Source organism: Halteromyces radiatus, assembly GCF_025201355.1.
Source record: "Halteromyces radiatus strain CBS 162.75 chromosome Unknown BX664scaffold_1, whole genome shotgun sequence".
Lineage (NCBI taxonomy): Eukaryota > Fungi > Mucoromycota > Mucoromycetes > Mucorales > Cunninghamellaceae > Halteromyces > Halteromyces radiatus.
The window spans coordinates 984462-1011986 of NW_026251687.1; the positions used below are offsets into that span (position 1 = coordinate 984462).

At 33.0% G+C, this 27525-nt stretch overlaps 12 protein-coding genes across 12 annotated transcripts; 3 read left to right on the plus strand and 9 right to left on the minus strand.

The window, feature by feature from the left end:
• Nucleotides 1-13: 13 nt before the first annotated feature.
• Nucleotides 14-1622, minus strand: BX664DRAFT_288541 (kinase-like domain-containing protein). Its single transcript, XM_051541800.1, has 6 exons — nucleotides 1493-1622; nucleotides 1362-1397; nucleotides 906-1291; nucleotides 767-852; nucleotides 504-710; nucleotides 14-437 (listed from the first exon to the last, which is right to left on the minus strand). The coding sequence occupies exons 1-6, from the start codon at nucleotides 1533-1535 to the stop codon at nucleotides 80-82; spliced, it is 1116 nt and encodes a 371-aa protein (XP_051404398.1). The 5' UTR covers nucleotides 1536-1622; the 3' UTR covers nucleotides 14-79.
• An 884-nt stretch (nucleotides 1623-2506) lies between these two features.
• On the plus strand, nucleotides 2507-3730 carry BX664DRAFT_319676 (uncharacterized protein). Its single transcript, XM_051542985.1, has 4 exons — nucleotides 2507-2599; nucleotides 2702-3061; nucleotides 3121-3209; nucleotides 3269-3730. Exons 1-4 carry the CDS (start codon nucleotides 2537-2539, stop codon nucleotides 3654-3656), a joined length of 900 nt encoding a protein of 299 aa, XP_051404399.1. The 5' UTR covers nucleotides 2507-2536; the 3' UTR covers nucleotides 3657-3730.
• A 288-nt stretch (nucleotides 3731-4018) lies between these two features.
• BX664DRAFT_319685 (tetraspanin Tsp2) lies at nucleotides 4019-5604 on the plus strand. Its single transcript, XM_051542986.1, has 5 exons — nucleotides 4019-4464; nucleotides 4529-4583; nucleotides 4645-4695; nucleotides 4756-4994; nucleotides 5052-5604. The coding sequence occupies exons 1-5, from the start codon at nucleotides 4096-4098 to the stop codon at nucleotides 5382-5384; spliced, it is 1047 nt and encodes a 348-aa protein (XP_051404400.1). The 5' UTR covers nucleotides 4019-4095; the 3' UTR covers nucleotides 5385-5604.
• Nucleotides 5605-5945: 341 nt separating this feature from the next.
• On the plus strand, nucleotides 5946-7335 carry BX664DRAFT_288548 (uncharacterized protein). The gene is made up of 3 exons (XM_051541801.1): nucleotides 5946-6465; nucleotides 6547-7089; nucleotides 7160-7335. Exons 1-3 carry the CDS (start codon nucleotides 6016-6018, stop codon nucleotides 7241-7243), a joined length of 1077 nt encoding a protein of 358 aa, XP_051404401.1. The 5' UTR covers nucleotides 5946-6015; the 3' UTR covers nucleotides 7244-7335.
• Nucleotides 7296-9666, minus strand: BX664DRAFT_319692 (kinase-like domain-containing protein). Its single transcript, XM_051542987.1, has 8 exons — nucleotides 9554-9666; nucleotides 9392-9447; nucleotides 9139-9338; nucleotides 8957-9082; nucleotides 8770-8903; nucleotides 8603-8691; nucleotides 8389-8511; nucleotides 7296-8312 (listed from the first exon to the last, which is right to left on the minus strand). The coding sequence occupies exons 1-8, from the start codon at nucleotides 9591-9593 to the stop codon at nucleotides 7395-7397; spliced, it is 1686 nt and encodes a 561-aa protein (XP_051404402.1). The 5' UTR covers nucleotides 9594-9666; the 3' UTR covers nucleotides 7296-7394.
• A 1581-nt stretch (nucleotides 9667-11247) lies between these two features.
• BX664DRAFT_319693 (uncharacterized protein) lies at nucleotides 11248-13064 on the minus strand. The gene has a single exon (XM_051542988.1). It carries the CDS (start codon nucleotides 12999-13001, stop codon nucleotides 11337-11339), a length of 1665 nt encoding a protein of 554 aa, XP_051404403.1. The 5' UTR covers nucleotides 13002-13064; the 3' UTR covers nucleotides 11248-11336.
• Nucleotides 13065-13856: 792 nt separating this feature from the next.
• Nucleotides 13857-16010, minus strand: BX664DRAFT_254374 (P-loop containing nucleoside triphosphate hydrolase protein; the record flags this gene model as incomplete). The annotated part of the gene is made up of 8 exons (XM_051540366.1): nucleotides 13857-14124; nucleotides 14207-14307; nucleotides 14376-14484; nucleotides 14565-14838; nucleotides 14915-15107; nucleotides 15179-15443; nucleotides 15518-15683; nucleotides 15779-16010. 8 exons carry the CDS (start codon nucleotides 16008-16010, stop codon nucleotides 13857-13859), a joined length of 1608 nt encoding a protein of 535 aa, XP_051404404.1.
• Nucleotides 16011-16177: 167 nt separating this feature from the next.
• On the minus strand, nucleotides 16178-17621 carry BX664DRAFT_7823 (uncharacterized protein). The gene has a single exon (XM_051549733.1). It carries the CDS (start codon nucleotides 17417-17419, stop codon nucleotides 16334-16336), a length of 1086 nt encoding a protein of 361 aa, XP_051404405.1. The 5' UTR covers nucleotides 17420-17621; the 3' UTR covers nucleotides 16178-16333.
• Nucleotides 17430-18215, minus strand: BX664DRAFT_7812 (uncharacterized protein). The gene is made up of 4 exons (XM_051549731.1): nucleotides 18130-18215; nucleotides 18003-18053; nucleotides 17783-17947; nucleotides 17430-17730 (listed from the first exon to the last, which is right to left on the minus strand). Exons 1-4 carry the CDS (start codon nucleotides 18167-18169, stop codon nucleotides 17510-17512), a joined length of 477 nt encoding a protein of 158 aa, XP_051404406.1. The 5' UTR covers nucleotides 18170-18215; the 3' UTR covers nucleotides 17430-17509.
• Nucleotides 18216-18242: 27 nt separating this feature from the next.
• On the minus strand, nucleotides 18243-21975 carry BX664DRAFT_319712 (uncharacterized protein). Its single transcript, XM_051542989.1, has 7 exons — nucleotides 20662-21975; nucleotides 20374-20574; nucleotides 20111-20296; nucleotides 19824-20024; nucleotides 19539-19761; nucleotides 18442-19482; nucleotides 18243-18268 (listed from the first exon to the last, which is right to left on the minus strand). Exons 1-6 carry the CDS (start codon nucleotides 21874-21876, stop codon nucleotides 18470-18472), a joined length of 3039 nt encoding a protein of 1012 aa, XP_051404407.1. The 5' UTR covers nucleotides 21877-21975; the 3' UTR covers nucleotides 18243-18268; nucleotides 18442-18469.
• Nucleotides 21976-23001: 1026 nt separating this feature from the next.
• BX664DRAFT_381493 (uncharacterized protein) lies at nucleotides 23002-24327 on the minus strand (the record flags this gene model as incomplete). Its single annotated transcript, XM_051548967.1, has 3 exons — nucleotides 23002-23953; nucleotides 24046-24132; nucleotides 24317-24327. 3 exons carry the CDS (start codon nucleotides 24325-24327, stop codon nucleotides 23002-23004), a joined length of 1050 nt encoding a protein of 349 aa, XP_051404408.1.
• A 310-nt stretch (nucleotides 24328-24637) lies between these two features.
• Nucleotides 24638-26248, minus strand: BX664DRAFT_319715 (secretory lipase-domain-containing protein). Its single transcript, XM_051542990.1, has 2 exons — nucleotides 26033-26248; nucleotides 24638-25902 (listed from the first exon to the last, which is right to left on the minus strand). Exons 1-2 carry the CDS (start codon nucleotides 26205-26207, stop codon nucleotides 24731-24733), a joined length of 1347 nt encoding a protein of 448 aa, XP_051404409.1. The 5' UTR covers nucleotides 26208-26248; the 3' UTR covers nucleotides 24638-24730.
• Nucleotides 26249-27525: the final 1277 nt, after the last annotated feature.

Here is a 27525-nt window from a genome sequence, read left to right on the forward strand (position 1 = left end):
GTCATTAAATAATCTTTTCTTTTTTATTATTATATAAAACAAGACAAACAAATATAAAAAATAATGATGATAATTATATCTAAAATGTAGGAAACTTGTCAGCATGTGGATCAGGAGCAGGTTTACCATATTCATCCTTGGATTCAGCATAACGATCAAAGTTATTAGCATCACCTTCACCATTGAGTTTTGGTACATAAGGAGCACGGATTTGTCGTTTGGCCACTAATTCAAAATCCACACCATCAAACCAAGGGTGTCTTTTGATATCCTCTGCACCATTTTTCAAATTACCATACCGTTTTGATAAATCACTTGTGAGTAATCGTTCCAATAAATGTTTTGCTGAAGGTTCAAAATAAGGAGGCCATTTGATTCTTCCTTGAATGATCTTTTCATATAATTTCAGATGATCATCATCAAAGAAAGGAGGATGTCTAATAATAATAATAATAATAAATAGTTATAAAAAAGGGAGAATGATATAGATATATATAACTTACCCAGCCAACATTTCAAAAATCAAAACACCTAATGACCACCAATCTACTGCCTTACTATATCCTTTGGATTGAATGATTTCTGGTGCCAAATAATCAGGTGTTCCACATAATGTCCAAGTAACATCTGGTACAAACTTTGCAAAACCAAAATCAGTGATCTTGACATGTCCATGAGCATCCAATAATAAATTTTCTGGTTTCAAGTCCCTTGAATAAAAGAATAGTTAACACATCCATTTCAATATCCATACTTTATAACTAACCTGTATATAATATCTTTGCCATGTAAATAATCAATGGCTAATATCACTTCAGCTGCATAAAACTTGGCAACATGATCTGGGAATCGCTATATATAAAGAGAGATGAATAAGAAAGAAGAACTTTTTTTTTTTTTTTTACCTTGCTTCTTCTTAATACAGAAAACAGTTCACCACCAGGAACATAATCCATCACCATATATAAAAATGAGTCATCTTGAAATGTACCCCATAAATTGATGATAAAAGGACAAGCAACGTGTTCCAAGATCAACTTTTCATTGTTGGTATGTTCCACTTGTTTCAAGCGAACCACTTCTGACTTTTTGAGGATCTTGATGGCATAGTATCGATGATTGTGTCGAGATTGTGTCAATAATACCCTTCCAAACGAACCTGTACCCAATGTACGTAATAGATGGAAATCATCTAGTTTCAATCTAGGTCGATCTTTTCTTTGTTGCATCACATGTTGATCGTATTGTTGGTATCGACTATTCCGTGGTTTAGTGGTGGATGGTTGTGAGTCTAAATAAGAAGAAAAAAAAAAAAGAAAAAGCATGAGAAAAGACTTTTTTTTTTGGATTGGATCACCGACCTTGGATGGGTGTATGTACAGAAGGTTGACCATTTTCTACAAAAAGAATGTTAATCGTGCATGAGTTGATGAAAAACGTGTGAACAACTGCGGTGTTTTAAAGTGGATAAGCATGAATTTATATTGTTTACCTTGAATGGATGGCACAGTGTGTTGTTGAACTGAAGCAGGCATCGTGGTGCTGTCTTTATTATAAGTATCTTGTTGTAATTGTTGTTGTAATTGTTGTTGCTGTTGTTGTTGTTGTTGTTGTAGTTGCTGCTGTTGTTGTTGTAGTTGTTGTTGTTGTTGCTGTAACTGCTGTTGTTGTTCTAACTGCTGTTGCTGTGGCTGTTGTTGTTGTGGCTGTTGTTGATGATGATGACTAGAAATACCATGATGTCTGGCTTTATCGATGATTTTATTGAAAAACGTCATTCTTTGTTCCACAAAGGTAATCGCACTTTTTGATGACTGGTAAAACAAAGTGAGAGAAAAAAAAAAAAAAAAGAAAAAAAAAAGAAGGAAAACAAGGAATAGAAAAAATAAAAAAAAATAGAAACTACGCTGTGAAATTATGGGGTTTCGGTCTTTTTTTTTTTTTTTTTTTCTTAGCCGCCACGCGCGACTGCTATCGATTGGGAAAGTGATCTATTTTCATTCAGTTCCATCACCCTTGTTGTAGCGTTTTAAAAAAAGAAACGGAAATACATATACGCGTTATCATTAAAAAAAAAAAAAGATGTGAGATCATCAGCCTTAACAAGGAAGTAAAAAAAAAAAGTATAAAAACAACTTTTTCCTTCTCAAAGAATGTCAATGTTATAATATCACATCTGTGAATTCATTTTTGCAGCCACTGATACAATGAAATGATTGTCTTAACCTTTTGAATATATATATCATCAATGCCAAAAAAAAAAAAAGGAAAGATGAGAGATCATTTGATGATATGACATTACTAGTAGGTAAAATGAATGGATCATTGTTAAGAAAATCAGATAGTCATCACCTTTTTGGTTTTGCATAAATGTAAAATGGAACAAAAAGAAAGTCGGGTCTGGAAATCCAAAGTTTCAAATCTTCAATTGTTACAATCAATCTTGATTTTCACCCCTCTCCGTTTCTTCTTTTTTTTTTCTTTTTCTATTTTATTTTTTTTTTTTTTTTTTTTTTTTGGTCACTTAAAAAAACTTATGACGGCTCTTCGATCAACTTATCCTGTTCAAGGTATATTTTTCTTTGTGGCTCATCCTCAGGTATTATACTCGTATTGATTAGGAAAAAAAAAAAAAAGAAAGGTGATTATTATTAGGATGAACTTAACTAACCAACTTTTTTTTTATTATTATTCTTTATAGCTTTGGGGAAAAACATTATGTCCTTTTCTCTTGACTTTACTTTTTGGTATAATATCTTTGGTCTTATCGTTTGTGTTTCTTCTTCCATTACAAGCTCATGCTTTGATTAATGCTCATTGTCCTGCCTGGCTTGCTTGGATTGTATCAGTGATCTTTGTCCTTTTGGAGTCAGCTATTATTGATGTGATCTTCTTTGCTATATTGGTACCTATTTATCAAGATGCTTTATTTGATGCTACCTTAAAAGCAAGAGGATTATCAAGAATGTTTGAAACTCGCGTACCTGTGGATGGTTTGACTTTATGTTGTCGCGGTATTGGTTCGGGAATTGTATTTGTTTGGTTTTTGGTCTTGGCACAAGTAAGATATGCTTGGTATAAAAAGAATCATCATTTTTTTTTATTAATATGAATGATTAGGTATTTGTTTTGATTCTTACAGCTCCTTTACATTTGGTACCAGTGGCAGGAACAGTTTTAGCTTGTTATATTAATGGATGGCCTGCTTGGTAAGTAAAATAAGATATATATTAATTATGTTCTCATTTCTATTCTTTATATTTTTTAGTTGGGGTGCATTGATACATTATGATCTAGAATTCCGAGGGTTCAGTATCTCAGAGTCCCGAAGATATGCATGGCAACATCGTGAAGATTATTGTCAATTTGGAGTTGTTGCTGTAGCACTTGAATTAATTCCTTTATTCAATTTAATCTTTATGTGGACAAATATTGTTGGTGCTGCTCTATGGATGGCTGATGAATATGAACAAAATGAACGAGATATTGCTAAACAACAACAATTATTATTATCATCCAACAATCCTTATCCAGCATTAGCCCCTCCTTCACTTATTGGTCAACAATATCCATCCTATTATAATCCAGGACTACAAGATCAGGAACAACAACAACAACGACAACAATGGTATGGTGCAACAACTCAACAGTTTTAGTTTAAAAAAAAAGATTAGATAGAATAAATAGGGACAACATTTATTCATTTTTCTTCTCTCTTTTTTTTTTTTTTATTATTCTATAGTTAGTTTTAGTATATATATCTCTTCTTTTCCTTGATGACTCTACTTTCTTTGAATGAATTGTTATACCCCTTTATATATATCTTAAAAGAAATAAAAAAAAATCTTCATTTTGTACCCCTTAGAAAACTAAATTTTAGCAAATCAGATATCATTATTTTAGCAGCTGGTGATTTCCCACTGGTTATCAACAGATACGGAAATAGTCTTCTTTTTGCCCTGTGCTAAAAATAAATTTTTTATTTTTTGAATCTCAAAAGTAATTTTTATCAATTGTTTATTTTTTTTTCTTTTCTTTTTCTTCTCTTTTTCTTTTTTGTTCTTTCATATCTTTTCTTTTACATATTCATTGATCATGGATCGAACAGTGACGCCACCACCAACACAAGGACGAAATACACCACCATTACATGTATCAGGAACATCCCATGTCAATCTTTCTCAAGAAGCTCGTCATTCAGCTGCTTTTAGTACTACTTCTTCTGTCCGTATACAGCAACAACAACAGTTACGGGATGATCAGTTATGGGACTCTAGTGATGATTTGCCTGAACCCGTTTTACCGTGGATGCGATCTGAATCAAGGCAATCTCTTGGCGGTGTGTCACAATCATCGGTTGATGCGGCTAGTCTACACGTTGTGAAACGGTTTGTTCCCGATACTATTAAAAAGAAACAACGTTGGACTTTACATAAATGGTGGTTACTTTTATCAAATACAGTGGTAAAAATGAAATATAGAAATATATATATATATATATTATGATCTGACTTTTATATATATACAGTTATTTTGTATGGGTTTGGGTATTCTATTAGCTGCGTTATTTACCTTCTTTAAATGTAAGTAATGATCATTAATAATAATTGAAAATTGTTACAAGACTAACTTGATTTTGAATAGTATATCAACGAGCAGATGTTGTGATTGTTGGTGAACGAGTGATTTTGAATCGTAAGTTATATATATAAAATAAAAATAAAGATGAGGCTCATCTTTTTCTTCTATCTTTAGTGATTTTGGCAACTGGATGTATTTGTCTTTTCTCAGCATTATTTGGATATGTTGGTATCATGTTAAATAATCGACCTCTTCTTGCGATTTACAATCTGTTATTATGGGTCTGTTTTGGAATGATTGCTGCTATTGGATATACAGCTTATCGACGCAATAAATGGAATATTGATGGCAAGCTTTCTTATCAATGGCATTATGATTTAACTTCGGATGGAAGATCTCGAATTCAAGCAAATGTAAGAAATAAAATAAAATAATCAACAAAACTGACTCCATTTTTTTTTTTTTTATAGCTTCATTGTTGTGGTTACAAAATGTTCTCAGATTTCCATGAAAATTCCAATAAATGTTTCCCTCGAACTTTATTACCTGGTTGTCGCTTCAAATATCAACAATTTACCGTCAGTTTCTTAACATATACCTATATTGCCGCATTTTCTTGTATTCCTTTGATTTTGTTTGTCTTATTCTCAGGTCTTCTCTGTGCCAATCATATCAATCGTAAGTTTGGGAAGAATTTGCCTCCAAAATTATATCGTTTGGATTATCAAGGTATTGTTGCTGGTACACCCACTGGAAGTTCTTTGAATTTGGCTACTCAAGGTTTACAACAACGACGCATTTGATGATGATTTATTCTTTTTTTTTTTTTTTTTTATTTGCATCCATTTATATATCAATAGATATTATCTCGTTTCATTTTTTATTATTATCACAACAAATATAATATATATATCAATCTTACATTTGACATTCTTCTCCCTTGATCTATCAATAAAAACTTCGTCTTTATTCAATCCTAATCTAACTTTTATCTTTTTGATCATCTCGTTTGTGTTACTTTTTATTCTGATAAGCATGAATCATAGAACAACAGAAAAAATAATGTTGTTACACGGAATGTCATTGATGATGAATACTTTTCAATATACTATATTGATGACACTACAAATATCGATGACATGATGACTAAATGAAACAAAGAAAATAGAAAAATCATGATGCTGGGATCTAAATGGATATATATATATTTTGTGACACCAATATCATCCTTTTTGAATAAAGTGTATACATGCTTCAACCACCGCTGCATAAGACTCGTCAAGCTTTCTTATCTTTTTTTTTTTTTTCCACCATCTATCAAAGATAAGACGGTCTTTTTTTTTTTTTTTTTTTTTTTTTTTTTTACTTTTCTTTTTTCATTTTCTTTTTTTTCTTTGTATCTTCTTACTTTCATTATTCTTTATTTCCATTCTCATGGCCATACCAAGTAATGCAAGTTTATTGGATAAATATCTACGACTCAGTCAAGGCAACAAGGTGCAAGTGGAATATATCTGGATAGACAACAACACATTGCGGTCAAAATCACGTACATTAGATTATTTTGTCAATAGAGTAGAGGAGATTCCTGAATGGTATGATGATGGACAAGAAAAGCATGATGAGATAATTCTTCGACCTGTGGCTCTATATCATGATCCATTTCGACCCACACGCGACAAGACGAACAAGCTAGTACTTTGTGATACGTACCTTCCGGATGGCACACCTCACCCAACCAACTACCGCTATCATTGTCATCGGATCATGAATACCTATGACCATCATGCTCCTTGGTTTGGTATGGAACAAGAATATTTATTGATTGATCCTCAAAAAGAAAAACCTTTGGGTTGGCCACAACATGGATTCCCTGAACCTCAAGTAAGTGATCGATACTAAAAAAAAAAAAAAAGGATATATATTTGATGTTGATGAATATTTTTTTTTTTTTTTTTGTGATAGGGTAAATACTATTGTGGGGTGGGTGCCGATAAGATTTTTGGACGAGACATTGTAGAGGCGCATTATCGGGCATGTTTATACGCAGGAATACGAATAGGTGGAGCCAATGTGGAGGTATGTCCTAGTCAATTTGAATTCCAAGTAGGACCATGTCCAGGCATTACGATGGGGGATGAACTTTGGATGGCAAGGTATCTTTTGGAGCGTGTAGGGGAAACGTTTGGTGTCGGGGTGACGTTTCATCCTAAACCAGTGCAAGGCGATTGGAATGGGGCAGGATGTCATACCAATTATTCAACCAAGGCGATGCGACAACAAGACGATGGTTTAGCCACCATGGAGGATGCTATCGAACGGATGAGTTTGCGTCATTTTGAACATATTGCCGTCTATGGGGAAGACAACGACTTGCGCTTGACCGGACATCACGAAACTGGACACATTGGGGCGTTTTCATATGGGATTGCTAATCGTGGTGCATCGATTCGTATTCCTCGTCATGTCGCCAAACAAGGAAAAGGCTATATGGAGGATCGTCGTCCTGTAAGTTGATTGTCATATCATCATTTTTTTTCTCAACTTTTTTTTTTTTTTTTTTTTTTTTTTTTTTTAGGCTTCGAATGTTGATCCTTATCGTGTCACTAGTATTATTGTAGAATCATCTCTTTCCCCTATACCCTCAAGTTTATTCCATTAGATATTTCTATTCCTTCTCTTTTTTTTGATTTTGATTTTGTACTATTGATGAATAATAATAATAATAATAAAACAAAATACCTTTTATTGTAACATCAAATAAAAAAAAAAAAAATCAAGACTAACTATACTACGTATATCATGATATAGAGTTAAGCAACATGAATATTCTTGCAAGTAGTTCCCAAACTTTTTCTACGTTCCCATTCTCGTCGTTCATTGAAGTATTTGGTTCCAGACTTTCTTCGTTGTTTCTTTTGTTGTTGTTGTTGTTGTGATAAATGCAATTTTGATGTCGATAATGGTTGATGATGATCATATGGCGACTCATGATAAGATGTTGATACAATATGAGGAAAAGAATCGGTAGTAGGTGTTGTAGGAGGCGTCACCAGTAAATCATCATCTGTCATTGTACTATACTGTTGTTGTTGTTGTTGTTCATAAGTTGTTGAAATACTGGCCACGGGTAAAATACGACCATTGTCGGCATCGGTAAAAGCAGGTTTAACCCAAGGTGGTGGTGATCCAACAGACAAAGTTTCCTTATTCATAAAACCTTGATATTCATCATAAATAGTCCAATCAAAAAATGTAAATGAAGATTCCAATTCTTCCAATCGTTGAGAAGATCGCCTATCTGCAAGGATTTCTTGATATGCTTGTTGTTCTTCGTCTTTTGATTCTGAGGGTGGCAATATAAAGTCATAGATAGCTTTTAACCAGCCTTCATTTCCATTCTTGTCATCGTTGTTAAAATTGTTATTGGTTTTTTCATGCATTGAGGGTACACTGGGAATTGAATTGGTATGTTTTGATAATGCTGGCATGGTTGGAGATGATGAGATGATAGTAGATAAATGGAGTGAGTTTAAGTTTTTGGTGATTGTTCCAGTATTTCCAGGTAAAATGGAGTCTGATATATGTTGGGTATTGAATGATGGTGGTGGGATACCATTTTTTGTGTTGATTTGTTGCCATGGAGTATTGCTAAAGAAAGGATGATGTAAAATTCTCTTCCATCCATTTTCACCATGCCCTAGTCTGTATATTGGATCTATCTCTAGGAACTGAATTAAAAAAAAAAAAAAAATAATGAAGGTTAGCACGTAATTGATTTTATTTTATTAATAATTTCTTTTTTACCCCTTGTAACGAAGAGAGACAGTCTCCAGATATAGTATTGTTTTCCTGCATAGGATATGGAATATATCCTCGTACGATTTGATTCAATATATCTTCCTTTCCTTCGTATTCACGCCAAGGTCGCTATATACATGAATATATAATAAGCATCATCAATGAACTGCATTTTTTTTTTATCGGTTCCCGTTCTTCCTTTTTTTTTTCTTTTTTTTACCTTTCCAAAAATACATTCATAAAATGTAAGCCCAAGACACCACCAATCCACATCTTCGGTATATCCGTAACCCTTCACCAATTCTGGAGCTATATAAAATATAGAAATGGTTATTTTTAGTAAAGGTAGTACATGAACGCCCAATCTTTTTTTTTCTTTATCCCTACCAAAATAAGCCAAGGTTCCCGAAGGCGAAGTAAGTAAACGATCAGTAGTATGTCGAATTCGAGTTGCAATATTAAAGTCGGTAAGATGTACATGACCCTTCATATCAAGTAGAATGTTTTCTGGTTTGATATCACTATATAGATTGAAATTGAATAAGAAATATAATATATAATTGTATAACTTTACCGATGCATGATTTCTTTTGAATGAAGGTATTTGATGGCACAAATCATTTCAGTCATCCAGAATCGAGTCAATTCTTCAGAAGCCGGTCCATTGCGAGTAAGATAATGGCGTAAATCTCCACCAAGCCTATAATAAATTTTTGATCAGTTTTTATTTTATTTATTTATTATTATAATACTTACATCAAATCCATCGCCATATAGAGATAATGTTCATCTTGAAAAGCATAACGTAAATTGATTAATAAAGGATGATCCAATTGTTCCAGGAGCATACGTTCACGTACAACATGTCGACTCTTGTTTGTTTTGATACAATGACTTTTAGATATAATTTTCAAGGCATAATGTTCTTGTCGTTGTATATGCTTGACAACGCAAACCTATATAAAAGAATGATTAGAACAAAACCTTTCATTCTAATTCTATCCTTTACCTTGCCAAAAGCACCTTTTCCAATATCTTGATATGTTTGGAAATCAGCCATACTAACTACAAAAAGAAAAGAAAAGAAAAGAAAGAAGTAAAATGAATAATTACTACAATGCTATAGAAGTAGTAGTAAGATTAAAATAGATTTTGTTTTTTAATATTCTACCTTGAGTTGAAGTTAGAGATGTACTAGAATTGTTCCCCATGACTATGAAGACATTGAATAATGAGACGAAAGAGAAAAAAAGAAAGAAAAAGAAGAAAGGGCGTGGCTTTTTATTTGAAACAAAACTCCAAAAAAAAAAGGGAGAAAAAGAAGAGGGAGAAAGATACCAAAAATAAAAACCAATGCAAGCGGACTTATTTTCCATCAACAAAATTGGAAAACTAGGTCAAAACGTTTAAAGATATCATTTTTTTTTTTTTTTTAAATAGTTACACTCCAACACTGTAAAGTTATTATTCACTCTTTCAAATTTAATAATTTGATACTTTGCCTAAAGATAGCTAAGCTTCAGAGATTTGTTATATTGTAATCACAATCGATAAATAAAATAATAAGCTACTTGTCGATCCACATTCATAAATTAATAAAACAAACAAACAAACAAACAAACAAAAGAAAGAGTTGATCAATACAAGTAAAAGTTGATTTATTAAAAAAAAACAATAGTAAAATAAATATATGAACGATGATGGGTCCAAAAAAGGGAAATATGACACTTTGACCTTCATATACAAGTTCACAAATCTCCAGCATGAAAAGTGGATCGTTGAAAGACAAGTCGTTCGTATCCTATCATGGCAATGTTGATTTCTGCGTTGTTCTTGATGGTATGTGTTCTTTTGCCCTTCTTGTGCTAGGATGTATCATTGGTATGTGACAAAAGCAGCATAGCTTCGAAGAGCGGTACTTATCAGCAATAACACCCTTCAGAGAGTCTGGATAAGAGACATCAGTCTTGTCCAAGGTATTTTTCCACACCCAGTATATAGATGACGCAGTCCATGATAAATTGGCTGTCGTTGATAATAGCGTTGTTGTTTTATCTAATTGTTGTTGTGATAAAAAATATAGTAATGCTTATCGGCTACACTTGTTGATCTGATTAATTGAAAAGGGAAAAAAAATGAGACCAGTCTTTTTTTTTATTTATTTTAGAAGACCTACCTGATGGTATTCTTTTTCGTTTCCAATATGTTATTATATAAGGTTTACTTCGCAAATGGAAATAATTCAGCTTCACCGTCCTGTACGGATTTCTTTCCCCTGTGCTATTGCATTATAGGAAGTTAGATATTCTGTTGTATTTTCTGATGGCGCTTTTTATTCTTTTACTTACAATGATGAATGGTTTTTCTACGCTTCAGGGTTCTCAGGAATAATAGTAATCCAGAGACCAATTTCTACTGGATGCTTGAACCAATATATTTGATATTTTATTGATAGTAAAGAATAAAAAAAAAAAAGAGTCGAAGAAAGAAAAGGGAAAGAAAGAAAGAAAAAAAGAAATAAATATCATTTTATATGACTACCTGATCGGAGCCTGTCTAGAAAATCCTGCAAATCACACCAGCCAATCATAAGGAATCACAGAGATCTAGTTCCTTTTTTATAAATATTATTATCCATTTTCATTTCAATAAAATTGTTATATTGTCATCCACTATTGTCCATCATCCATCGTCACATATCATCGCATATCACATATCATCGTATATCATCCATCACCACCAGGAGACAGACAAACAATATCAAAGACATTAAACAAATAAAGTATATATTATTATGAAGCATGATTTTATTTTGATTTTATTGAAAGAAACTGAAGTAAAAAAAAAAAAAAAAAAAGAAGTGTACATAAAAATGACAATGCGGTGAGAGGGGATGGGTAAGATATGATACAAAAGAAGGGGGGAATAACAATAAAAATAATAAAAAAAAAAAACTAATGTGAAGTAGTATAAACGTTATGTAAGAATTGAATATATTTACTAAAAGTACTCCACATGGAACCAGAGAAGGATTGTGCACGACTTGCCATCAAACCATCCAAAAAGGGAATCAAGAATTTGCCATAATTCACACCATCTTCAGGGTTGATCATTGTTGCCAAGGGAGAAGTATCAAAATCAAATAGATCATTCAAAGTAACAATACAAGGGAAGGTATCATAGATGTTTTGGAAAAGTTCATGTTCGTGAGGTCGAGGGGTATCCGTGGCCATAAACATCACCAAAGGTCGCTTATCCAGTATCACTTGTTTGTCCCAATCAATGGCAGGACCTAGATCATCATCAGTTTGATAACATCGATCATTATGTTTCATAGGTTGTTGTTGTTTTAAAAGAGGTACATATATTTGTAAATCAGACCATAGTTTTTCCATCACTTGAGGAGCATATCGTTCAAAAATACTGTCACCAACACGAGCATGAATAGCAATATAAGAGGAAGGTCCACCAAGAAGATGTAACATACGATCCATTTCATCAAAAAGGCCAGGTAATGCACTTCGTTGGAATATCAATTGACGATTGAAATAATCGAGCGTAGCCATCTGATTATTGACAATAACACGTCCGTTGCCGAATAAAGATCCAAAGCTGAGCATGCGTTCTGATCTTTCTTCCAATTCTTGTACCGTGATGATTCTCTGATACTTGCCCACTGTCACTGGTTTTGAGCTGTTCAAACGATTTGCCTCCACAATCCGATAATCATACAACACATCATCCTTTATATAATATGTGTCGGCGCGACTGATGTTGTAGTAGCGTTCCAAATAAGTTCGTTCATAATCATCCCTATATCGAATTCGTACACGTTGTTTAATGTTGTCCAAATCAAAGAGTCGATCCCATCGCAAACTGGTATATTTGAATGATAGTTGACAGTCATCCGGAATGGTGATTGAATCGTTCGCTACTTTGCCTTGAGGGTTCAAATAGGATTGACAGTGTGTGAGTCGTGCTTTGGATGTACGTCGGTGGTAAGAGTCCAGAGAATCATGTTTACGCCAGTGAATAGGATTGCCCAACATCACAGGAGGTACAAGTAGCGTACGGTTCAATCGTTCAGCCAGCATCAAAGCATTCACCAAAGCTATACGTTGATTGTGGAAGCCAGAATGTGGATAAAAGCCAAGGTATTTTTCATTTGGATCCTTGCCATCACCTAATGGTAAATAAAGATCATCTCTACTTGATTTGAATACCTTGTCTTCAGGTATTGTTGTTATTGTTGTTGTCGGTGATAATGATGGTTGTTTAGGTCGATCAGGTAAAACAGGAGGAAGAGTATTCTTTGTTCGTGATAAACGATCCTGCTTAGCTTTTCGTATAGTATCCAAAAGAGCATGACGAGGTACAGTGACGTCTATTTCTACTTCTTCATCTTGGTTTTGACTAAACTGGACTTGATCGTTGTCGTGCAAATGATAACGTTGATGTTGAATGGAGGAAGAGAAAGAAGAAGAAAGGCGGAGTTCATTGTCAGGACCATTTTTAGCAAGATAAAAAAGAAAGACCAATGATAGCACAAGACATATCATGGATATCTTTTTCAATAATCGATTACGTTTAAGTGATCTAGTTGAATAAAGGAATGTCATAAAGGAAAGGAGAGGAGGGGTATGAAAAGGAGAGAATAAGGAACAAGAGAGAGAGAAAAAAAAAAAAAAAAAAAAAAAAAAAAAAAAAAAGAGAATATTTCACTATATTTTAAATGTCAAAAAAAAAAAAACAGCGTAGAATGTTACGACCTTTCTACTCATTGATGTTTGTACCACATTACTTTATTTGTTCACTAAGATCTTTTTTGTAAATGACGATCAATCTGTTATTGAAATGAAAAAGAAGATGTAATAAGCTCTTATTTATCTCAATTCAAGCTCCATCAACCTTATATTCATCAATCATCAGGTATGAAGTTTCTTGAACATTGATGAATAATTGAATATGATTGAATCTTATTATCATATCTCTAAATAATGACATCATCCTTTCTCATGTTTGTAATATGAAAAAGACTATAATCAAGCTACAAAACTAGATGAGAGCCAAGGAGAATGAACTGAAATGGAAATCTGAGAAGCATTTGCATTTGCTTTCTCCTTCTTTCTCTCTCGGTTCCACAACAGGTATTAAAAGGAAAAGAATAATTTCACCGTTCATAGATGATTTTTTTTTTTTTGGATATGTTGATTGCCAGGTAGTTGAACATCTTCACTAGAACAAATATGGAAATTTGACTGATTATAATACCAAATTCAAAAAAAAAAAGTTATAATCAAAGGATTATATTAAGAACAAGTATAAAAATAAATTTATTATGGATGATATATATATATAAAGGGACTAGAATGAATTGATAAATAAGTTTTGAATGATCGTTTTTATTGTAATTTGTATGTGTATCGTCAATCCATGGATAAAACTCTAAAAAGGAAGTAAAATGAGGCTATTGTCTAAATATGGTTGATTATGGTCATGTCACGATCCAAAGGTAAGAATCTAAAACATAAGGATATAAAAATGAATATTTTATTACGAATCAAATTTTTGATATATAAATATCTTTCACTTACTTCATCCACTACACCAGCTGCCACAGTTTCTCCTCCTTTTCGTAACATAATCCGACCCAATTGTTTGTTGTCTTTGAAAGTTTCCAATGGAATGGCACGATGTGAGAGTTGAATTTTGACCTTGGCTGTAGCACCTTTCGATAAATGTCTAAAAACAATAATCATACTTAGTTTCTTCTTTACAATTTTACTACAGACACATCATCATTTGTCTAGGCTTTTCACGTTACCTAGGATTTCGTTTAACTACTTCTCCGGTGGACTTGTCCAAACTACATAATAACTTGGTAATCGATGCAGGTTCATTTGAACTTTGATGATGGAGAATAACCTTATAATATCATTATTAGTCAATATTTCATAATTGCTATCTTTCTTTTTTTTTGTAAAAATATTTACCGGAAATCCGGAAGTAATTGGAATCTTGATATCAAACACTACAATTTGAGCTGTGAAAGTGGTTGTGATAGGGACAGGTTGAAGAGGAGTACATAAGACACATCCAGTACTAAAAATACATTATATATGCATGTCAATTTCATTGTAATAATTCTTCATGCAAAGTTTCATTTATTTTTTTTTTTTTACCTTAAATTCAAAATATCCAAGCCAGATAATGTCATTAGAATAGAATCACCAGCAGCACCCCAATTTGTTGTTTCATCATTCACTTGAAGGTTCTTCACAATACCAATTTCATTACCAGGCACAACCATTACTTGTTCACCCACTTGTAAGCTACCAGAGTCAATAGATCCTGCTACTGATACACCACCACTGCTACCGATACCGCCTTTGAAAAAGTCAGTGACTCCCATTCGAAAAGGTTTGTCCAACAATCGTACAGGAGGTTCAATCATATCTAATACAAATTGACAAAGAGTCAGAAAAAAAAAAGTATATATATATATATATATATAAATCATATCTGAGCTTACCAATCACTTCCAAAAGACAGGGTCCATCATACCAACTAGACAATTGTTCCGATTGACTTCTTTTAACCAGGTTGTCACCAGTCAAGCCAGAAACAGGTACATAAGTCAAATTGTTTTTCCGATAACCAGCTTGTAGTAAAAAGGTACCTAACTTTGCGGTGATTTCATCAAATCTAGCTTGATCCCATCCCATCTATAAACAAATTATTGAATTAAATGGAGTTGATGATACATCCTTTCTATTGTTTTTTCTATTATTATTACCACATCCAATTTATTGACAGCAACTACCAATTGTTGTACACCAAGACTTCTTGCTAACAAAGCATGTTCTTTTGTTTGACCATTAGCATCAAAACCAGATTCAAATCCACCAGTAGCAGCATCCACCACAAGTATAGCCGCATCAGCTTGCGCAGTTCCAGAGATCATATTTGGGATGAAATCACGATGTCCAGGAGCGTCTAATAGTGTGAATTGACGATGTGGTGTTTCAAAATGATTCATAGCAATATCCATAGTAATTCCCCTATATAAAGTATAATTATGAATGAGAACACAATACTATACAATAGTATATATCTTTTTATCTTCCTTTATTACCTATCACGTTCTTCACCAGTTTCATCTAATACCCAAGCATATGCGAACGAGCCTTTTCCAATCTTTTGAGAATCACGTTCATATTTTTGCATCATCCGTTCATTCACGTTTCCCAAATCGTACAAAAAGTGGCCCATCAAGGTTGATTTTCCAGCATCCACATGACCTTTTTAAATGAGAAGAAAAAGGAAAAAAAAAGAGAAAGAATGAGCATATATTATCTATACCATACATTCTTTATATATATATATATAATCTTACCAATAACTACAAGGTTCATCTTTGGTTTGTCGCTAGACCGTTTGGCATATTCCTCCAATACGTTTATACGCTTTGATGCAGGGATTTTTGATAATGGTGAAGCAGCACGACTAGAAGTAGGTGTTCCTGAGGGTGTTGTCAAATTGGAATCCAAGCCTTTGACTTTAGTTGAGGTAGTAATAATAGTGGTCTTCGATTTTGTAACAGTGTGATTGAGCCCTAATGCTGCCATGTCTTGATTCATTTGGTCATCATTGTCCGATAAATATTCCACATCTTCTTCTTTCTTGTTGGTTGCTTTGGATGTTGTAGTAGTTGATGTTTTTTTCTTTGTTTTTGTGGTTGATACTATGTTAACAGATGTTTTGGCTATAATAAATAGGGAAATAAAAAAAAATCAATCATGATTGGTGGCCATTGGAAAAAGTAAAATAATGAGGGTAATATAAATAAATGGATAAAATAAAAGGTGATGAAAGGGAAGAAGGGTATAAAATAGAAGGATAATGTAATATAAGAAAAAAAAAAAGATAACAATACTAATCTAAAGGGACATCAAGAGATAGGATCCAGTTTCTTGGTCTTGGTGTTTCGTTGACTCTGAGCAGCCATTACAATGTCATCAGGACTAGGCGCGTCAAACTTGAATAGTTTCGTTGTAGAAGATACTGATGAAGGCATTGCATCATAAAAAGCCTGGGCGAGTGAATGAGGAAGTGAGTTCATAATACTATCAGCCAAAGGAGATCGCGTTTGTTCGTTATGTGGTCGAAATAAAAATACTGCAGCCGGTGATGGTGAAGCAACCAATGGGTTTGTTGTTTTCCTAGCTGATTGACTTATCATATTCCTAAGATCACTTCCGGGTACCTGCGTTGTTGTCAATGTTGGATTCTTAACAGTAGATGTCGATGTTGCTGTAGTTGTTGTCTTAGCTTTGGTATGATTCTTTGTTGGGAGTACTTGTGCACTCGTCACGCCATCATCTGTCATTGATTTCTTCAAAGCGCTTGTTGTTCCTGAACCTACTAATCCAGATGTAACCTTTCTTGTCGATGATGATGCCAAGGCTGCCAAAGAGCTGCTTTGACTAGTAGATCGAGTAGCCAGATGAGTAAGACTTGTTGACTGTTGTTTATCATTTTTATTAGTGTTGTTCAATGAAGAAGATTGTTTTGCCAGGGATGATAAAGTAGTGTTTGACGCCGCTGGTGAAGATTGTTGTCGATTGGCAAGGCTTTGTAATGCTGTCATGTTGCGTTGACCGGCCGATTTTTGTGCTAGTGATAAGAGCGATCCTCCAGATGAAGTTTTGAGGGAGCTTGTTGTTGATGCAGGCTTTGATCTTGAGGCTAAAGATGATAAAGACGTTGTGGATTTTGTTGCTGATTTGGAAAGAGACTGCAAGCTGGTCAAACTTTTCGCTGGTAAAGTTGATAATGTCATTGAATCTATATACATCTTTGCAGGAGGTCGGCGATAACAAGGTTTCCGTGGCTCTACGATAAGAAAAAGTAAAACTGTCTGTAAGTTGATTGATACATAGATGCATGATTGAAAAAAGAAAAAAGATACAATGACATATGTGAAGAAAGATAGGAATACACACCTAAAGACGAGAAGAGCACCAATCCACCACATAAAGTTGAGTAGCCCAAGAGAATGGATCGTAATGTATAAAAGGATATTCAAAGATGCATGCGGAAAATGAATGGGGATAATATAAATAAATCACGTCGTAAATAATATAAAAAAGAGAAATGAAGAGATAAAGGAAAAAGGTATAATGGAAAAATAAAAATAAAAAACTAGGAAAAAAAAACCCCCTTCCACCACATATACAACCCATCCCATTCCAACTTTTATGTTGTCTTTACCTTTAGCTGCGGCTTGTTTCTTGGCTTCTTTCGCTTTTCGTTTGTCTTCTTCAGTTTTGAGGCTATCAATTTTTTCTATTAAAAAAAAAAGTGAGTTTAATGGAGAGTCACTATATAGATATCTTACCGAGAGCCCAGTTCACTGTTTCTTCTTTGTCAAAATAATAATACCACAAAGCTTCTTTAATTTCCATATCAGTCAAAGGCACGTCTTGTCCAATCACACCATAAACATAATCCAAACCTTCTTCAAGAGCATCGAGATCTTCGTTTGATAGTTGAGATTCATCCACTAGAAAAGATACAAATATAATTATGTAAACTATTATAACTTTGGTTGTTCTTACATTGATTTTCATCATAGTCACTACTAAATTGTTCTTCTTCGTCAAGGACATCTATTAAAGAGGATACTATTAAAAACCTGATCTTTCGTCTTTATATATAAACGCTTATCTATTCTGTATTCATTACCTTCAAGGTCCATATTTCGAACTGCGCGATGTCGTGACATTGTTTTAGATATAATGGGACAATCGAATTTTTAATAAATGTGAAAGAGGAAGAGAAAGAAAACAAAAAAAAAAAAAAAAAAAAAAAAAAAAAAAAAAAGCTGAAGATCTAAATATCCAGTCTCCGCCTGGACAGGCAATTTTTTGACAGAGTAGTAGAGAGTAAAGAATAAAAGATTTGTACAGTTTATTGAAAACAATGAAAAAATCAAAAATAAAAATCATATCAAATCAAATGACAAAAAATAGTAATAATAATAAAAATAATAATCAAGTGTAGATGATAAAAAAAAAAAAACATATCAACCATGTCGAGGAGTTCCATAATAACCAACATTAGAGGATTGATTATAAGATTGATAATGATCGTCCACCAGAGTAGACCTTCTTCTCCATTGTTCAAAAGAACCTTTTCGATCTTGTCTAGCTTGTGATCTTGCAGTCAGAATCGGGGTTGTTGATACATCTTCAAATTTGGCATCTACTGCTACGCGCCTAGATTGATATTGAGTATATTTACGTTGTGACCATTTACCAGCAACATTTGAATGGAAGAATTCACGTAAATCATTCATATTAGATTGAGAATGTCGTAGAAAAGAAGATTGACTACTGTTGGAAGGTAATAATGATGAATCAATAGGTGATGATGATGATGATGATGATAAATGAAGAAATTGTCTAGAAGAATCATTTCCAGGATGACGCTGACAATAATGTTGACTGTTATTGGATGAATGATTGGGATACATGGATGCTAATGCGGAGGTAGATATTGGTGTTGTTGTTGTTGTTGTTGTGTTGGCAGTATTGGCAGAAGACGATGTAATACAATGTAGAGAATCATCCAATCCACTAACACTTGATACGCTTCTCCTACTTCGATGACGATGATTGCTTTTGTCATTGGTAATTGGTGATCGATGTCCATTCGTATTTAGATGATGCATAAATAATAGTTTTGACATTCTATTTGTCTTGCTACCAGTGTTACTGTTGTTATTGTAGTTGTTGAAATTGATTGATTCATGTCGTGATAATACGCTTTGCAGACTTGATACCGAAGAAGCATTGGATGCTGGAGATTGTTGCTGAGATTTGCTGGAGTCCGTACTATCAAAAGAAGATACAAATAGTTGCTCGATGACATTACCGCGATTCTGGGTATCCCATAGGTGATTTTCATATTGTGCCTTGGATTCATTGATAGCCTTTCGTAATTCTTCTAACCAAATCTGTTTTTCTTGTTCACACATAGCACCGAATTCCACCGCATGTTGATCATTGTAAAGTTTCCATGCATGAACCATTGAACCTTGTATAAAACAAAATTAGTACAACAACAAATAATGAAAAAAATTGTTATCTTACCATCGATATCTTCAATATCTTCCAATTCAAACATACGTAAAGGAAACCAATGTCGAGGTTCATAATATGATTTTCCTTTTTTTGCCTTAACAATGATCATGTAGGTTCCAAATAAAGCACATCCATATCGTTTAGGTTTCCTTCCATCTTTAACTTGACGAACTTCTAATGTACCAATCAAAAGACATGTGCCAAGAGTACTATGCCAACGCTTTGGAATAGTCTAACAAAAAAAAAAAAAAAAGTTGAGTATCAACTGTTCTTTTTACTTGACATTTCATTTACCCAATCGCTTTTTAATCTTGTTAAAAATAAATCGGTCTTTTTTTCAGCCTCCAGTCTTGATTTTGCACTGTTCAGTTTTGTAGCGATATCATGCATTACATCTTGTGCCTTAGCCAATAGCATTGTTTCGTCCGATCCTGGCTTTGAAGTTTTGGTAATAGATTGGAGCATCAACCGATATCGAAAAACTCTTTGGAATGGCTATTGTCAAGAAGAAGAAAAATTAAGATGAATATTAAATAAATTCAACGATCACTTTTTTTTTTTTTTTTTTTTTTTTTTTTTACCGTAATCAAGTAATCATCAAACGTCAATTTACTTCCTAATCCAAAACCAAGTGATACACGAAGGAAGCTGTGAGTTCTTTCCATTAGGTTTGAAAAGGCATCATTGGTGTCCAATAAATAGCGATAAATATCTACTGCTTTGTCTTGTCCAACACAGTATTCCATATATATATCAAAACGAGGTCCCTATAATCATTCCAATAAAATGAGAAAAAAATAATATGAGCTATCTACTACATATTTGTTTTATCTTCTATTCTTACCCAAGTAATAAAACATTGTGCAATGTTTTTCACATCTGGAGTCGATGAGAGTTCATGCCTATCGTGGTCGTATCCATGAGCTTCTTCTAAGGCGTCTGCAAATTTTTCTTGAAATTGTAAAATCGCTTCACCATTACGCATGATCAACTTTCGATGTTCGCGTGTAATACACCTTGCGTCTTTGATGATTTCAAAAAAATGCTAAGGAAAAAAAAAAGTCAAAATGGTAAGGAGAGAATGAGTTATTTTATACATCATTGAAATAATTGCACCATTTTTTTTTTTTACCGTGACCAAGACTCGTAAATCCTCCAGATATTTTTTCTCCGTTTGCATAAGTTCCTTGATGGCATTTTTCCTTCGCATGGACATTGATAGATCTAATGTCACTTTTGTGCTGTCAGTATCCAATGAAGATAAAGAAGAAGTTACAGATACAGGAGTCGCGGATTTGATGAGATCTTCATCTTTTTGTTGTTTTTGTTGTTGTTGTTGTTGACGATCGGATGGCCTAAGTTTGGTTAAAATGGTATCCTTTCTTCTTTCCCTTGTTGATGTCATGAATGATGAACCGATTGTAGTGTTTGGTTCGATACTGGGTGTCATTGTTGAAGAGGGTGATACTTGATTGGTATGATCATTGAGGGTAGTCGTGGTAGTAGTAATAATAGCTTTGTTGGACAATAAACATGATGGAAGTGAATTGATATTTTTTCTACAAGCTTCTGATGTTTCAGTTGTTGTTGTAGTGGTTTGCAAGCTTACAGATAAAGTGTGTTGTGCCAAAAAGTTATCCAAAAAGCTATTTATGGTATAAGAATCCACAGTTTGTACGATAGTACGACCCAAGGCTTCACAAGCTTTTGATGTGATTTCAGAGTATTTCAATAAACGAGAGACAGGATTCATATTAGCAGGTATGGCATGGCTATTATTTTCATTGTTGGTATTTTCAGAAGTTGCAAGAGCTCTTGTAATCCTAGCAATGTCATTGTTGGTAATTAGAGATGCTGGTTGTTGTTGAAGGTGATGATAATGACGGTCATCCATTGAAGATGTCTCGGAAGTCAAGTCTTTCAATTCTTTGCTTAGGCTATTTCTAGGAGACTTTTCAACATCAGATACATTGTTACTGGTACTTGTTGTAGTATCATTGGTAAGATCGTCAAAAGAATATTTATTATTGTGATAAAGAGAATGTTGTTGTTGTTGTTGTTGTTGTTTTGCTGATTGACTATATTGTGATTCGTCAATAGAAAGGTGAGATGTTGAAGTCTGAGACTTTGAATTTTTTCTTCTACCAAAGTTGAATGCAAAAAAGGACCTTGAAGATTCATGATCGTTATTATGCGGAGGAAGAGGGGGAAGAGAGGTAAGAGAAGACTCGGCAACTGGATCAGGCATATCAGGAATTGAAATGGCAGATGAATTTTTACTCTCCGAACTCGCTCTACTAGTAGAAGTAAATAAGTTTGGTTCAGTGCGTAAAAGTTCTTGAGTCATCTGGTTTGACAAATGAGAAAGATGATATATTTTTGATTTAATATTTACAAAGATATCATAAAGTAAAGAACAAGTAAGATAAGAAGAAATAAAAAAAAAAAAAAGAGTAAGAACAAGAAAACAGTAAAAACAACCCAAAAATAAGAGGAAGAGAAATGGAGAGTACACAAACTGAAAGACAAATTCGGAAACTTTATAAAATAAAGAATATTGTAAAATAAACGTCAAAACATAACTTGTTGCAGGTTAATGATAATGAAGTGATGATAATATACTATTCATCAAACATGATTATATATTATATAACAAATTATATTTTATCATTGAGTATCTTTATATTACTATATAATTCATCAGTAAATCTTTTTTTTTTTTGTACCTATATTAAACAAAATCTTTCATTTTTGAATCACCTAAAAAAAAAAAAATATTCCGTTTTTTTTTTTTTATGTTTGTTTATGTTTGTTTGCATAAAACATAGTTCAATGACCGAATCTGGGGTGCACTCTTGAATGTTGGTCTAAAAAGATAAGCGGCTCTTTTCTTTTTTTTTTTTCGTTGTCTTTTCTTTTCTTTTCTTTTCTTTTTTTTTTTTCTATTATCACTATTACGATTATTATTTGCTCTTTTTATTCAACACCATCTTTCTTGTTATATTCAAGTAAAAAAGATTAATATTATACACGAAGGTAAAGAAAAGATATCATAAGAAAGAGAATTGTATAATCCAACTTCCAATTCATATTTTTTCTTTTTCTTCTTTCTTTTTCTTCTTTCTTTTTCTTCTTTCTTTTTCTTCTTTCTTTTTCTTCTTTCTTTTTCTTCTTTCTTTTTCTTCTTTCTTTTTCTTCTTTCTTTTTCTTCTTCTTTTTTTTTCACTTGAATATCGTATTACTCATTGAGCATCAACAATAGTATATACGATTCAATATAAATGGACTGGATGGACAATATTATATTCAACTTGGTTTACACATAACAATTAGGAATGGAAGTATCGACTTGGAACATTCGAAAAAGGAGGGATTTTTTTGGGGAATAGTTAGAATAGTGATAGTTTTATTATAGTATAGTGGTATATGAAATAAAATGGTATATGATATTATTATATTATTTGATAATATATTAAACATGATCTACGGCGATGATGTCCCAACAACCAGTATCTATACGTATCAAACCATTTAAACGTGAAAGGGTGGCGATGATTTCATCTTTAGTGATACTATTATTATTATTTGTGGAATCATTAGGAGTATTGACAAGAGAGGATGACGGCAGGGGATATGCAAGGGAAGATGAGGAGTTGGATTGTATTGTCATGGAGTGCAACCATGGAAACAGAGTTGGTGTGGTCCAAAGTAACCGAATATTTTTCCAAAATCCTTCCAACTGATGATCAGAAATAGGATGAAGTGTTAAATGTTGAAGATTAGGAAAGGTGTGTTTTACTTTAGACCAGTCCAATGTATTATTAGTGTCATCCTGTGTTGTTGCTGATGGCAAAGCTACATTGAGTGTATGGAGTTGAGGAAATACAAGTGAAGTAGCAATTAATTTATGCAAGGATAACATGGGAAAAGTAAACATTTCTAAATGAGGGCACACCTTGCTTAGGAAACTGTACATAAAAGGATCGACATGATGGCTATCTGACATTAGATGTATACTATCATCCCCACTTTTAGTGCTTGTGCATGAAAATGTCACTGATGATGATGATGATGATGAAGGTGATGATGATGGAGGAAGTTCTGTAATTGAGATAGATTTGAAAGTACTATTATAATCATCATATTGTCTAGTCAACATTGACCAATAACTAGATGGATCGTTGGTATAGAGAGAGACATCAAGGAGTATATTATTATCATGTCGTTTTAGTATAGTGTGAAGTGCCAAGATACCAGTAGTATATGGATCCACCATGATTATCTCTTTGCCACTATGACTCTTGTGTGACGGCATGATCGGTAGGAAAACCAATTGTTCTGATGTTAATGAGGAAGTATCCATCATAATCATCATGTCCCATAATGAATAATCACTCACTAATCTTTGAAATCGTCGACAGGTACTAATAATAAAAAAAAAAGTTAAACATTGCATCAGTCGGGTACCTTTTTTTTTTTTTGAGGAGTTTTCGGTAAATCATAAAATAATTTTTACTTTGCTATTGGTGCCAAATCAAGATGATTATCTTGTTTAAGATGATAAAGAATCATCAATATTAATTCATCAGAAAAACTTTGTAAACTATTATTACTTGTTGGGATCATATATTATTATATAATTAAGAAAAGAGAAAGAAAAGACAAAGGAAGAAAAAAAAAGATAAGGAAACAAATCATCCTCCTAATTTAAAAATATTTCCAAAAATCCCTATATTATACTTGATGTCATCTGTCTTGTTTTGGAATCCCATGCCACTACTCGTTACCTGTTAATCATGTGTGTTTACAAGAAGTAATGCGATTTCTTTGCTGACTGGTTTATATTTTTAGTATCTCCGCTGCTTCATTCCTTACCAAAATAGACTCCTTGGGTGAAGAAAAAGGAGATGATTGCCTTATCCCTTTTTTTTTTTTTCTACAAAACATAAATATCCATTTTCAGTAATCGCTTCTCTCTCTTTTTTTTTTTTTTTTTTTTTTTTTTTTTTTTTTTTTTTTGATCTAATCAATAATCTAACCATATAAATCAGCTGAACGTTTTTATTTTATTTGATTTTCTTTTTTTTAAAAAAAAAAAAAAAAAAAAAGAATGATAAAGGAAGATTTATTTGTATAAAACTAAATATCTAAACTACAATCACCAATAAGAATAATAAGAATAAAAAAAAGACTAATCTATATCAAGTATTTGGTCCAATCTTTGCCCCATGTATAAACCTGCGAGCATCCCGGAATATCTTTCTAAATGTTCCCCAAGCACGTTTATTGATTAATGAACTGACAGTTGTTCTCGAGGTGCATCCAGGCGAAAGTCGTTTGCCATCAAAAGTGTCGATCATATAGTTGAGTGCAGCTGGAAATCCTGTTGAATAAGTACTAGTATGAATCCCATATCTTTCCTTGGTAAGCATGATATTAGCACCACCAGCACACCATCTTTCATATAGAGGATAGAAGGAATCAAAAGGCACCACATCATCTTGTAAAGAATGGAACATATACATAGAAATCGTAGGTATGGATCCGTTTCCCAGATCATTAGCATTCATGATCTTCTTTGCCATAGGACTATCCAAATAATACTTCGTCTTCATATAATCAGCCACATTCAAAAAAGCATATCGAGCCACCAGTCCCTCTAAACAATATTGATCTGATTGTACAAAGTCATTCCAATGTTCAGGACGTACAATTTCTTGCATATGAGTATATAGTTCAGGGTATTGTCGAGCCAGGGCCGTAATTCCAGTAAGAATCAATCCAGAGTATAATCCTTTATTGACAGCATTGATGGTTGCATTCAATGACCTTGGTGTCCCACCCATAGCAGATCCAATAATATTGAGTTCAGGAGCATAAGTCACTTGTTCTTGAGCAGCCCAACCAGAAGCCATAGCACCACCAGAATAACCAAACATTTGTATTTCAGCATCAGGAGACATTCCCGTTATATTTCCACTTGCTACAACAGACCGAAGCGAATCCAATACACCATGAGCCACCATCAATCCAACTGTATACATATTTTGTGACCCTGCATAATTTGGTATGCTAACATACCATCCATGATGAAGCATTTGATCTATATTCACAATTTCAGGTTGAGTCAAAAAGTTGTGTGCTTTTGCTCCTAATTCCAATATAGCTGATGCTGCACACATGTCGTTGACTGCATCGTTGATGATATGGAAGGATACAAGTTTTTTGTTGTCTGCATTATGAGGTGCCATAAGTGTTGTCACGCCTACATCGGGAGCTCCAAAACTATCAGTCGTTCGAAAAAGGATTTGCCAAGAACCATGTATATTTTGAGGATATTTAGCAAAAGCGGCTAGTTTAATTGGTGAAGCACCTGAATATATACATTATAAAAGGATAAAATAAAAGAAAAGGTGAGAGAGAAAAAAAAAAAAAAAAAAGGAGAGAGAGAAAAAAAAAAAAAAAAAAAAACGGAAATTTAAAAAAATGTGAAATCTACTTACGGATACGGAGTATAGTCCCGGGTGTAGCATTTGTATAATGTGAAGGGGGTATAAAAAAAGGATCATCAGTGTATGGAAACTGTTTGGTAAGCTTCTCTTGATCAGTGGTAATTGCATTCACGATAGCAATAAAATACAAACTAATAGCCACTTTCAAGTTAAAATTTAAAAGCATTTGGCGTTTGAGAATGGATAAGAGAAAAGGTAAAGATGTCAATTAAATAGATGATATAGTCAACATTGATCTAGAAAAGAAAATCCGTTAGTTCGTTTCGAAAATTCCCCGCTTTTTGGGGTAGAGGATGGTCGGTATGTATATAAAAGATATGCTCATCATCTTTGAGTTATCTCATTTAAAAAAGAAAGAGAGTAAAAAAAAAAAAAAACACTATTGAAAAACCTCCTTATAGACTCATTTCATCATATAAAAATTCAATGTATTATTCATTATCTAGTAATTTTTTTTTCTTTTTATTTCTTCTTCTTCCATTTTAATATCAATAATGATAAAAAAAAAAAGGGAATATATATATTATAAAGATGATTGGAAAATAAAATCATAGCATCATCCATGTTAATATCATTTCATTTACATCACCTTGATGATCGACATTGATATAGAACAGAGAATTCAACTTTCCATATATTTTCACTATGTCCATCATGATCTATTTATTGACATCATGAGTTCTGGAAAAAGTTCTTTTTTTTTTTTATTGTAGAATAGACTAGAATGTAAACATAGGAAACTTTACTGCCAAATCCTGATGAATCGAGACCTGCAGTAATCTAATATCTATCAACAATTTCGTAAGTTGACCACTTTTTAGCATACTTACCAAACAATTCAATAACACCGAAGTCAGTAAATTGTTTCTCTTTTCCAACTTGATATCGTCTTATTAAAAAAAAAAAAAAAAAATAGCGGATAAGTTAACATGTGATAGGGATACTTTTTATTCATATTCACTATTTTCATCTCTTTTGAAATATATCATCCACCATTCAATCGACTTTTTAGTCATATTATCATACTAAAATTATCATTTTTCCACCATCATCATTCATGAATCGTTACAACTACTCCAATTTGTTACAAGCAATAACTTTATTCAATATCTTCCCAATTAGGTGCCTGTCATGAATTCAAATTCCGGATTGTCGATCATGAAAAAATTCTCCCTTTTCCTTATACGTAAAAAATAGACCGTACTTTATTTTTCTTTCTTTCTTTCCTTTTTCTTTTCTTTTTTCTCTTTTTTTTCTATATTTTGTTACAGATATTTTGGTGAAGATAAATGTCAAGAATGAATCTAGCTTTATGCAATGTACAATAGTATCATTCCCTCTTAGGTAAGTCATGTTTATATTGTTTCTTTCCCGCTCAAGTTTTTTACTTTATTCTTCTTTTTTTTTTTTATTATTATTCCCTGTACATTGACGATATTTAGCTCTTTATTGTCATGTGAATAGAGTGCGTCTAGATGGATGTA